At 38.4% G+C, this 12802-nt stretch overlaps 1 protein-coding gene across 3 annotated transcripts in view; it reads right to left on the reverse strand.

The window, feature by feature from the left end:
* Positions 1-717: 717 nt before the first annotated feature.
* Positions 718-12802, reverse strand: part of LOC144017717 (protein diaphanous homolog 3-like) — a 74148-nt gene continuing 62063 nt past the window's right edge. For all 3 annotated transcript variants that reach the window (XM_077519584.1, XM_077519585.1, XM_077519586.1), the window contains one exon: positions 718-2056. In XM_077519584.1, the coding sequence (XP_077375710.1) occupies positions 1701-2056 (356 nt within the window). In that variant the 3' untranslated portion in view covers positions 718-1700. The remainder of the gene's footprint in view (positions 2057-12802) is intronic.

Below are 12802 nucleotides of genomic sequence, written 5' to 3' on the forward strand. Positions count from 1 at the left end.
CTTGTGTTGTGGCATGTGAACTCTATGTGAAGTGTTGGTTGAGTACTTAACACCATCCACATTTTACATAGATCCTTGTTACAGCAATCCTCTTTGCCTTCTTGTTGCTAAACAGAAACAATCTATTTGTTGTTATAAGTTTCCATATGCAATAGTACCTGTTGTGTGGAGCAGTGATTATTCAAGGCAAAAAAAGCTCTGATGAGAACAGACAATAAATTTTGATTCATTGTTGTTTCATTCTTGCCCATTGCAGCATTTTAACATTCTACCTGTATGTTAGACCAATATCCGTTTTAACTCTCATTAGAAAAACAATAACACGATCAAATCTATTTAAATACAGTCACTGTTTTAACCATTAACATATTTAAATATTTTTGAAAAACAAGTACAAACATAGCCTCAAATATGTTGAAACATATTCACGTTCGAATGTACTTATGCTATAGCATATTTTCCTATAAGCATTTGATCCACATTATACCAGTACGTTTGAAAAAAAAAAAAAAAAAAAAAAGGTACTTGTAACTTTTAGAATTTACTATTGTCTCCACTCTGCAGTGCATTATTTAGGTTATTTATGGGAAAATATGCTGTCTGTAGTATTTATCCGCCAAGTATGTTGAAGCGCATTTGTGAGTACATTTACTGCAAATAAACTCAAAATTACTCCCCAGTCAAAAATGTTTAGGGGGGCAACAATGATCAAATCTGTTACACAGGCAACTATTTTATTGCAAATTGGTATATAAAAGTAACCATACAATGTCAGGAATTGAGTATGCAGCAATTAACATTTTTATTAGCAAAATATAAAATACAATACAGAACATGATGAAAATATTGTCAAAGCTTTGAGGTTGGAAGATAATTAGTTCGGCTTTAAATGTTAAAAGCAAGTAAGTGTCATTTGAGCTCAATGCTACTAATACAGATTTTCTCATCATTTAGGATTTTATACCAAAATAGTTGCTATCATTACAAAATGGAGATTTTTTATTTTTTTTGCATTGGATTTAATGGAACATAATATAATCGACTTATTAAAAAAACTGTGGAGTGTGTTGCGGCAGGACATTCATTTTTCAGTGAGTCTCAGTGGAGGTTTGTTCATGTACATAGAGGTAAAACAAGTGTGAATGAGACAAGTTGAAGATGAAAAATGTCCAAATGTAATGAAGTGCTAAATATTTAATATAATTTCCGACTAAATCCTTTTGGAGCTTGCTGGCAAACATGAGATAAGACAAATACATGGAAACCTAAGATAAATACAGAAAAATTGAATAAAAGTGAACATATATCAGAAGCATATTTAGAAAGTGCTGAACAGTATTACGTTTGATTTAAATACATGTTTTTGGACACAGGTACAAAAACTGCACTATGAAAGGTCAGATTCCACTGTTAAACATTTACAAATTAGCCAAAGATTTTGTGTTTCCCTTGAATCCATTTTGTAAACCAAAGTGTTACAAGTTGATTGTGCTCCACATATGTCAAATTGAGATACAGTACTTTCAAGCACACTATGCAAATTTGGTGTAGATTTAAAATAAGTAATTCTGTGTAGCTTCATCAAAGATTTCATTCTTTGGATTACACTAACACATTTTATACTTATGTCCAAATTATAAAGCAACGGTGTTTGAAAACAGTCATGTGTGAAATATAATTTAGGCTGGAGGGCCTGACTACTACAAGGCCCTGAGTTTTGCTAACAGAGCTTCCAAGTCAGACTCCCCACTAGCGCTGGAGACCACGGCAGCAGTGGACGATGTCTGCACGGCCAGAGGCTCCCCTTCATCCCCTTTCTTGATCTCGGCAGGTTTGGAATCTTCCCTCACCAGCACTTGTTCACTCTCTGACCCGTAAGTGTGGCCTGGGGTGATCCTGTACTGGTGTCCTGTATCTGAACACAAAGCAGCTTTGGCCGCCGCTGTTGAAGCCGCTTGGGTGTCGGACTCCTTGGTGGGTGGAGACTTCACCGCCGCAGAACTGGTATTTGCATTTAGCCGTGAGCGAGACCGAAGTAAAGTTGCCTTCTTGTTTTCTGTGAGGGGGAGGGCAGATAAACAAAACAGTGAGCAGAACGGGTCGGATTAAATTTCTATGCAACAAGATGTTTACATGCAGTCAAAAACTCTTTTAAAACCCAGATATTGGTAATATTCAGGTTTTGAAAGGCCATGTAAAACTCGCAAAACCACAAATCTTTAAAAATCTGAATAAGAATTGCCCCTTTCATAACCGGAATTCCTGTACATATAATCGTATTTGGAATACCGCAACTGGACTGGGCTCTAATCCTCTTTTTTTATTTTTTATTTTATTTCTATTAAGGAATCCTGGTAGTACAATAACGACTCGTATGTACTTGTGAAACGAGCCTCACTTCGATGCATTGATTTCTTTGCAGCGGTTTAACGTTATTTTCTGTCTCTACGACAAAAATACCGCAGTGAGCGGTGTGTATATATATATATATTTATTTATTTATTAGGGGGTGTTAAGAAAATCGATTTGGCAATATATCGCGATACTAGAGCACTCAACTCTCGAATCGATTCAATAGGCACCCAAATCGATTTTTTAACATCCATTTTTGATGGAGAAATTTTCAACAAAACGTCTAAATTTCACACCTTAAGCATGGAAGAATATTATATTAATGGAACATTAAGCCTTAATATTTTTTTTTCAACACTGTTCAAACATGAAAATTTTTACAACCTGTTTCTTAAATACAGTGACTCACAGTTATAAGACTGAAGTTTCAGATCAATAAATAATACATTTTCATACAAATCTTACAGTGTACATGTACAAGTTTACCGAATGGTATTTTCTAAATTTGAGTAAAAAAAAAAATCGCAACAATCGACTTGTAAATTCATATCGGGATTAATCGGTATCGAATCGAATCGTGATACGGATCGAATCGTCAGGTACTCGGTAATTCACACCCCTAATGTGTGTGTGTTTATATATATATATATATATATATATATATATATATATATATATATATGCATACAGCACATAATGACAAAGCTAAGAAAGAGGAGGCAACAGACTACTTTTTTACAATATATATTTATAAATATGCCTTTATTAAACGTAGAAAGTTAAAAGCAGAAGTGATGTCTATTTGCGAATGACATTGTCTATGCATTGCACATATGTATGTATATAGGAGTAACTGTCCGCTCAAGCATGTAAACGGGTTATCCCGGATGTTTCAAAAACTGGAATTTTGACCATAACCTGAATATTGACTGCATGTAAACGTAGTCATTCAAGATTCTTCGATTAATGCAAGCAAAGCAAAGGCACATAATCAAATTACAAGCACAGAAAATGTACCATTATAATTGTTAGTCTGTGGGAAACGCACATAATGGAGCGGCAGGAATAGCAGCAAAGAAAAGCGAGAGGCACTTAAGTAATGGGAAGCAAAGTGAATGTACACATCGATTTACTTGACACTGTTTGTTAGGATGGAAACACACAAACATGGACGCATACTCCAGACAATAGACACACTGATTCGCTGTGGCAGGCTTACAATATGATGAAATAGATATAGCCGATCAACCACAACAGAAACTCAATAACACTGTATGTTGTCTTTTTCAATCTCCAAGTCTCTGTCACTTTCTTCATACATGTTGTCCATCCCCACAAGACTGAGCTCGCCCCTGTGCCGCTGGTTTCACAATCATTATCTATTCTCTTCATCTCAATCCCTTCTCCTTATTTACCCCGAGTCCGCCCCAACGACCTCCGCCACAGTCCGCTCTTCACTGCCCGCTCCCATTTGCTTTCATAGTTAGAACAGCCAGTCAGTGACCAAATCAGACCTGCATTCTGAATTATAATCCCTCTGAGTAGACCTTAGACTTCATCATCAGTATGTGCGTGCTGGCAGGAGAGGGTGAATCCATATTCATGTGACCTTGAGAGGGAGACGGGAAAAGTATGGCGGGAGCGCAAACGCCACTGCATTTAAAGTTTCCTCAGCACGAGATGTCTGGCAAATAGGAGTCAAACACAGCGGAGCAGAACAGAACAGGCCGCTCTGTCAGCCAATCGGTAATGAGTTTGGAGCGTGGCCAGTCAGTCATGACAGTGTGTTTTATGGGCACGCTGACGAATGACAAGGAACGTCCCTGAACACAAACTCTGACAAATAAATAAGGATATAGGGAGAGTAGAGAGACAAGACAAGATAGAGCAGACTGCAAAATTAAGCAAAGTAAGCCTTCGATCACGGGCGTCGCCGCCACTTTTCACTCCCCCAAATTGCAGGACACAATGGTATTTGAAAAAAGGACAACTTTATTAGACTGTGACTTAACGTTTGAAAAGCCGAGACTCATTTTATAATTCCGTTCTTTCACGTTATGACATTTACCCTCATAACAGCTTTCCTACTCGATGTGGGTGCGACGCCTCATAAACACATATTTGCCAGGAAACACACTCAGAGCTAATGTGAAAATTGGCAATAGTGGTATCAGTAAATTGCCTTTTAACATCCAACATCGAGAATGCTGCTGCTGTTGAATTGAATACCGGTCATCTTAGAGAGCAGGCACGGGTGTAAAAACTTACAAAATATTACCAATTCTTTTCTGCAACATGGAATGATTCAAATGATTCACAATTTATGGGAATAGGAGATTATAGACCGATTATTGGTCGGTCTGATTATCGGTGCTGATAGTCAGCATTTTGAGGAATATCGGCATCTGACTTTTTTTTTTTTTTTTTAAATATATACATTTGATGGTCGATAAAGGACCCATTTTAATTTGTGTTAACTTCAGGGAACTCTAGATTTAAATTTTAGGTTAACTCTCTCGGGTATGCTGCTGTACCTGGAAACTCTGCAGCTTCTGTTTTTGTTTGAAATTAAAAATTCAAGTCAAAATTTTTGAATACTGCATTTACTATAGAAAACAATATGGAGCTATTTTGGTTTTTAAATTTTTATTTAACTTTTTTTGCCGATGACCCTGGGAGCTCCATGAACTTTATTTGTATTGTCTAAGATTTAAAAAAAAAATAAAAAAAACAATCTGAAAGGCTGTTCATTAAAGATATGCTTAAAACATTGGCAAAATTAATAGCTGAAGTTTGTATTTTTTATTCTTTTTTTTTTTATTTTATTTTAACGCCAATCTTTTTCCATTGAGTGAAAGTGAATATCGGCTCCAAATGTAATCGGAATCCTTGAAAAACATATCGGTCTCTCTCTATACAATGCGTTGATTCCTACACTCCGATATGATGACTTCAAAGTCCACTATCACCTCTTATCTACCGTTTTCATTTTTGTCTTAACATTGTTAAGCCTTAAAGCAGTCAAGCGGTGAACATGATCAAAGTGCTCCCAGGTTAAGTTTCTTCTCACGCTGCCTTTCAGTGACATCCTCCCTCACCCGTCCTTTGAAGTCAAAGAGCTTCACAACGCATGCCTTCGTAGAAGCTGTCTAGCAAGGCTGAAAGATGTGAAGTGTGTGTCCTCTCCCAGTTGCTAATTGAATCCCAAGAGCTGACACTACAAGCAAGTGGAAGTCGCCAACGGATAACTGCTTGGACCAAGCCTTGAGAGTGTTTAACTAGAACTACCGCAGTGGGGCAAACGTATTGATATACCCACTTAATCAATAAATCAGGCAAGAGTTAGGGCTCCTGCTGAATCCTAATTCTTCGGTTTACCAAGACATTTAGGGAGAGGAGGATATGTTGTCTGGCAATGATCAGGATGAGCTACATGAACTAAAGTAATGAGGTACTGCTTAATCTGTCAATCAGGGGCTAAACCAGACACATTCATTGCCTCTGATTTGTAATTATCAAGACAGTTTGGACAATTCTCTGCTTCCAACAAAATGAGAATAGAAAGCAACAACTACAAAGCAAGGCTTGGATAAGTTGGTTGCCGAAGAACTTGACCTTTGAGCCCACCAAACACCTTTGAGATGAACTCAGAGACTTCGATTTTCTTTTTTAATTTGTAAAACCACTGTAAATGTTCTTCTAGATCGGAGATTCACAAACTGTTGACGGTGCCGCTAAAAGATGATTAAAATTCTAATGGAATTCTGGCAATTTCACATTCATATCAAAAGGTCTTTTGATTCCATCGCGGCAGTTACTGCTGACATCAATTGCGAGTTAGCTCTTGAAATGCTTGAAATGGTTTGTTTTCTATTCTTCAATGGTCAGCAACAATATCTGATTTTCTCCCTCATTTTCTCAAAGTTTGAATTGTTCAAGTTCTCATTTCGTCTCTGCAGTCGACCCAAAGAAGAAGAAGAAAAAAATGGGGTTGAGAAAATCATTCAACTTGCTGGATGAGCCTTGGACTCTCAACTCTTATACCAAGTACTGACATTGCTTATAGAATGAGAATATTGGTGCAAAAAAAGACCAATTATTGTTCAATAAGTGGAAAGAAAGGGTAAACAAAACATGCTCATACGTCTGATAACATCACATTTTGTAGAAATGTAAAAGGCCCTGTCAATCCTTTTTTCTATCTGCAAATAGCTGCAAGGATGAATTCACATTTTTTTCCCCTCATCATCTCATTTGGTCCATTTGCATTTGCCACATCAAACACGATGCAGATGAGCCTTTCCTCTCATCACTCTCACACACCCCATCTCTCCACTCTTATGAAGTTTGCAGTATTTGATCACATCAAGAAGAAAGTAGTCAGACACTTACAAAAATATGCAGTTTCTCCCTGTGGAGTGATTGACACAACAAGTTAAAGCTAAAGGGATCAAACTTAGCATACATATATATGTAGACCATAAACCACAGTTGCTGTGACAGTTTGTTGCTTGTTTGCCCAATGAAAAGTGTTTCTTTGTCTTGTATTTTTAAACCCAAAATCGGTCGTGTTTGTTCAGCGAGGTCCTAACTGACATTTACAAGCTAATGCAAGACTATCGTGCAAGAGAAACTATTTTGCTGCATTTGGGATCTAAGTAGAGGGTACATTAACGATGCTCGACAATTTAAGGACATACCCAGCCATGACGGTTCAAACTAGGGCCAGACCAATTTATCGATTAATTAGTCCCCAACATTTTCTTCTCAATAACGTACAGAAGTGAGCCATTTCGGCCAGATCTAGTGTTGGACATTCAAGAGAACATCACTTAGTAACAATACAGAAGTGGTAGAGGACCGTCTTCCTCCAAACGCAAAAGGGAAATCTCGAGACTATGAAAGGGCAGAGTTGAATGTCCGTCAAGTCTTGTGCTCCTTGGTGAACCCAAACCGCTGTGAGCTGCACTGAAGCATGACATTGCATTTGCACGCTTTGGTGCATTAAACAATGCCTCAAAAGTGAACCTGATTCCCCATAAGTCCTACACTAGCCTATTCTCAGCAGAATTAAAAAAACAAAAAAACAAAAAACAAAACTGTAAATACTTAAAACAATACTGTGTACCATAAACGCTTTGCTAACACATCATTCATAGCATTTTCAGAGCAACATGCTATCACATATGGAGTGTGCTGGCTGAGGAAAGACTTTATTCTTTTGTGTGCATCTAAGTGTCACTGCCGGGGGTTTGTGCAACACGTCCATTCATCAACAACAAATATGTCATACTTGTCACAATTTCTGATTATTGTGGGACAATTTGCTAGCCTAAACAATAAAACACAAAACACAGTAACAAGACAGTTATTGTCGAGTGATAGTTATTGACACATATTTTACACCTGAACCAATCTTAACATTAGCATAAAAATCTGCTTAAAGAAGGTTTGTAACGTTTGGAGCAGATCGGGTTATTGATTGATGTGTTTTCATCTTATCGTGGCTGTTCACGTTATCATCCACAAACTGTAATTACACTGTTGCTTAAATTGCATCGCATCGTTAATGAGAAACTGTTCTCAATTGCCTTACCTGATTAAACAAAAAATAAATAAACAAAACAACTCACTTGTGAAGTACACTTTCTATGGTGACAAAAAAAAGCGGGGGGGGGGGGGGGGGGGACGACGACACCAAACTGATAATGTGAGCTGTCAATTAGCAAGCCTAATGTGTAAAAATGCATTCATTAATTCATGGCAAAAATTACTTTGGGTTTTGAAATACAGTGTGCAATTACAAAAGAAATTAGAAAGAGGAGAAACACCTGGCAGATGGCATTGCAGCCATGGCTCTCAATCTACTTTGCCGTACTCTAATTACATCGACATGCAGGGTAATGGACTGAGAATGTATACTCATACTGGGACAGCATTGCTTACAAAGGTCGGTCTCTCGTTGCATTCGCCCACAGACACGCGTGCACTTTCTATTCACCTTTTCTATTAAGCCCTGGTTGTTCACTAATAAAATATTGCCAGGCTAGTTCACAGCCTCTGGCTTGAATTAAACATATCTTGGTTTCAGGCTCTGCTACCTGTTATTTATGTGGTTACTGCTGCTAAATATCCACATCAGTGAGCGTGCTAATACATATTCAATAGAACAGCAGATTCACACCAACTGAGCACTGGCAACCAACCATTTTCTCTGCCATTATAAACCACTCACACAGGGAAAATGCCGTTAATACACAAAGACGAAACATTATTTGCATGCATACGTTTAAGTGACAATGCAACTTATTTGACGGTACAGTAGCCAAGTTAGGGGTAAATGCTATTTGTTGTCTTTGAAAGCCTGGGATGCTTTATGCATTTTCTAATTGTTGTAAAGTCACTCACCATAACTGCACTTCAATGAGTCGTGGTCGTTTGTATACAGTAGTGTCAGAGTGTTTAGCATCCATCCATCCATTTTCTGAACCACTTATGCACACTACTAGCCATTTAGCTTAGCTATTGCTTGGCTCAGTTGTCCTGCTTTTGTTTACGTTGCCTCTGCCAGACATAACAATGATCCACGGAAGTCCCGCTGGTTGCGCCATCTCACCTGGGATGTTGAAAGTGTGGTAAAAGTCAATATAACTCGTCAATTTGTATTGTTCACCAATGTTGATTAAGTCCACACGATAATAGTATCCAGCAAACAAGGTAAGCACAGTTAAAAGGGAAAAGACAAGGCCGGGTTGAGCCCTCCGGCGGCTACCTGCAGCAGGCCGCCTCCAAGGTGGTTCCACGTTCGTCGGGCCAGGTGATCACGGAGGAGCCTTGGTTGTGGCTCTTAAAGTGACACTAAACCAAGTGACAGTAGCCAAACCAATGCTTGGGAATTTTAGGTGGCTGTCAATATTGGTCTAATTTTACAATATTGGACCGATACAAATGTAATTTTTCCCTCCATTAGTAAGACAAAACAGACCGACAGTTATCGTGCATTCTTCAACGTAACGAATGTTTTTATTAACAAGTCAATGGTAGACATTTATGACAGTCTGAAGGATAAGTATACACAAAATGAAAAGGCACAACAAATAAGTTACATTCTCAATTGAAATGGAAGTGTGACTAAATAAATAAGCCTCCTATAGATGTCTCAGTATTTTGATGTTAAAATGTTTCTTTTTGCCATTGTTTCAGTGCCAGTTGAGTGGTTGTGCTTAACACTCAGGCTGCTTGACAGATCTCAACATGCAAGGCCAGTCCTGCCAAACAGACTTATGAATTCCAAACGGCCTGGAGTCATGCTCTATATTTCATTGAAGTTGAATATTTAAAAAGATCAACCCACTCAAAACCCTATAAAACCTATCGTTCTGGGGCCTTGTGTCCTAAAAATAAAATCGCATCTGCCATATCGTATTACTGACAGCCACATCTGCCCCATCTCTTCACCAGTTTGCTCTCTGTTCCCCTCTCTTTCTGACAAAACCCATCTGGTAACCAGCCTGTCTCCATCAACACTGAGTTTGCCCTCTTTCTCTGTCAAACAACTTTGCACTTTTTCCTGCTTCCATCTCATTTGTTTCCCTTTTCCATCTTGCGCTTAAGAACTCACCACTTACCACTCATCTTTTTCTTTAATAGTGGCACTGTAACGCTCTGGTAACAGTCTTACAAGTGTGGGCTGCCCTTCAACCTCTTCTCTTAACAAACCACCAAATACAGCATATCCTTCTTGGGTTCTTTCATGCAATTTAATTAAACATTTCCCACGTTAAAAACTGAGAAAAATGAGTTTTGTAATTTAGATCAACTAACATAGTGCACGACTACCTGCTACCCAGCAAAAGGTGCTGGCTCACATATTCCCAAAGGACAAACCCAAGCACCACAATACATTATTTTCACTTATTAAGAAAATATAAAGCAGTGATATGAATGTGAAAAATAAATAAATCTATTAATGTTATGTTTAAGAACTAAAACTGTTTTTGGTGGCTTCACATCTTCAAATAAAGCACTCATGTAATTGCATTGTTTTAAGGCTCAAATAGCACCTACGGCAAAAATTGCTATAACGAGTGTAATTTCCAGGCGGCCTTTACCAACAACCCCAGAACACACACACTGCATTTGCACTCACTAGCTTAACATTTTTCATTCTTCATATTCTACCATTTCTGCTGAGGCACAATTTGATGGAGAGTATACATTTGAGAAAATCCAGACAAAAGGTGAGTCATGACAGACTACACACGAATAAGAGTACTTTGACGTCAATTCCAGTTGACAGCAGAGGGCAGTACAAATATCAAAATGGCTACGCCCTGAGATGGCTAAAAACTTGTGAATTATTCTTCTCAACTGCGATTAGCTGGCAACCAGTCCAGGGTGTACCTGCCCATTGCCAGCTGAGATAGGCTCCAGCACCCCCCCGCGACCCTTGTGAGGAATAAGCGGTCAAGACAAAGGATGGATGGATATTCTTCTCAATTCTTATTCCACTACTGCATTCCAATACAGTGTTGAGACTTGTGGGGCACATAGAACACATTATTGCAAGGCTTAAAAATAAAACAAATACATACATACTGATTTCTACTTTAAATAGGTCTAATGCCGTTGATTGATATTGGGATAACAGTGTTACTTATTGAACTCAAAATTTGAACTTTTACATGGAATACCATTCTGAAAACTTACAAAACTGATAGCATGCACTTGTTTAATGAAAACATAAAAAGAACAGATATTTTTTTGGAATATCCAAGGCAATCCAGAACACAAGGGTGTCACAATTTTGCCAAACTGGATGATAGTTATAAACTGCTTAATTTATGCCGACTTAAGCTCATATGTTTTCTATGATGAATAAACATGACAAATACATGCAAAAGCCTGTGGGCAGGAGCATGTGCCCCCATTTACCAGCCTTTGATCAAATCAAGACAGAATTAAAACTAAGAGGCAATGTAAGCCTAGGTCCAAGATTTTTGCATGCCTAATGTGATGTCACATTGAAAAATCAAACCGATTACATTAAGAAAAGATGATGATGATGATGATGATGATGATCATGAAGAGGTCTACATTAAGTTCGGACGAGCTCAGGGTAGATAGACTAAAGGCTATTACTTGATGGTAATGGTACAGAAAGGTAAGAATTTAGGTGTCAGGGGAAAAAAAAAAAAAGTCTTTACATACAAGAGCAAAACTCCATAAAAACTGAATATGAGACCAAGTATATCCAACAAATGGACACGTCTTAAAACTGTTAGCTAGCTACAACTATTGCAGTCTTCATCGTGCATTTGCTGTGGATCAAAACCCATATTAAGAGACAACTGATATTAACTAAAGAGCAAAGAAGTACTTAACTACTTGGGGCAAACGCTGAAGACCTACGACTGGGGCCAATAAGGTCGTTTCGCTTTGCACGGACACAGATATGCACACAGTTCTGTTAAATCAAAATACAGACAACGCGAATGTGAAAAGAAGAGGAAACAGTAAAACAATAATCCAATGTGCAACCACTGCACCTGAAGAGAAGGGATAGAGAATTTAGCACACTGGTGCAAAAAATGAGGGGTATCAGTACTTTGGGTACTTTCATTCATTTCTCTGGTGCATGCACGCCACGGTCACAAAAATTGGGCTTCGCGTGGTCGAATGCACAAGGGCGGCTAACGATTTTCACACGGAACAACGGATGCCCTTCAGACAAGAAAAGTATGAATTGGCCGTAACACAGACGACCACTTTGAAGAAAGCGAAAATAGATAATGCATGGATGGGTTTCCCCACCTGTCCTGGGGCTTCTCCTTTCTCTGGTAGAGGCCCAGCAATTAAAAATGCATGCATCGTTGGTCAGTGCAATCCTCTGAAGAACATAATACAATATTTACACGAGACACAAACGGCCGTATACATTCTGTGCAATGTGTGTAACCCAATGCAAATGCAAAGCCAGCCAACTTGTTCCATTCAATGAACCATTAACGGATGCAACAGACAAATGATGCGGTAAAAAAAAAAAACAAGTTTGTACATATGGCTCAGGGGAACACATTAGCCCGATCACCTTCAAGGGAATTGCAAAGAGGGTTATAGTTCATCACGCACAAGGCCTGTCACATGGCAAGACCAAGCGGTGGTGTTAGTGAGGTTGGACTATATAGATGTTGATCAATACAAGATGAACAGAGGGTTATGACCACCAAAGGAGAAGATATATATTTGACGTGTGCAGGTCAATTTTGCAAACAGCTGTCAGCACATACCCAAGGGATCAGTGTAGAAACTGTAGTCATGACCTTCATCTGTATTGCTTGAGTATTCAAGGTTAATTAGATGCTTATGGATGAGACAATGAATGATTGTTTTCCCAGTTTCGTTGACATCCAGTGTTCATTTACTCACCCAGTATTATTTTACATGTATT

This window comes from Festucalex cinctus, chromosome 4, assembly GCF_051991245.1.
Source record: "Festucalex cinctus isolate MCC-2025b chromosome 4, RoL_Fcin_1.0, whole genome shotgun sequence".
NCBI classification, from domain to species: Eukaryota; Metazoa; Chordata; class Actinopteri; order Syngnathiformes; family Syngnathidae; genus Festucalex; species Festucalex cinctus.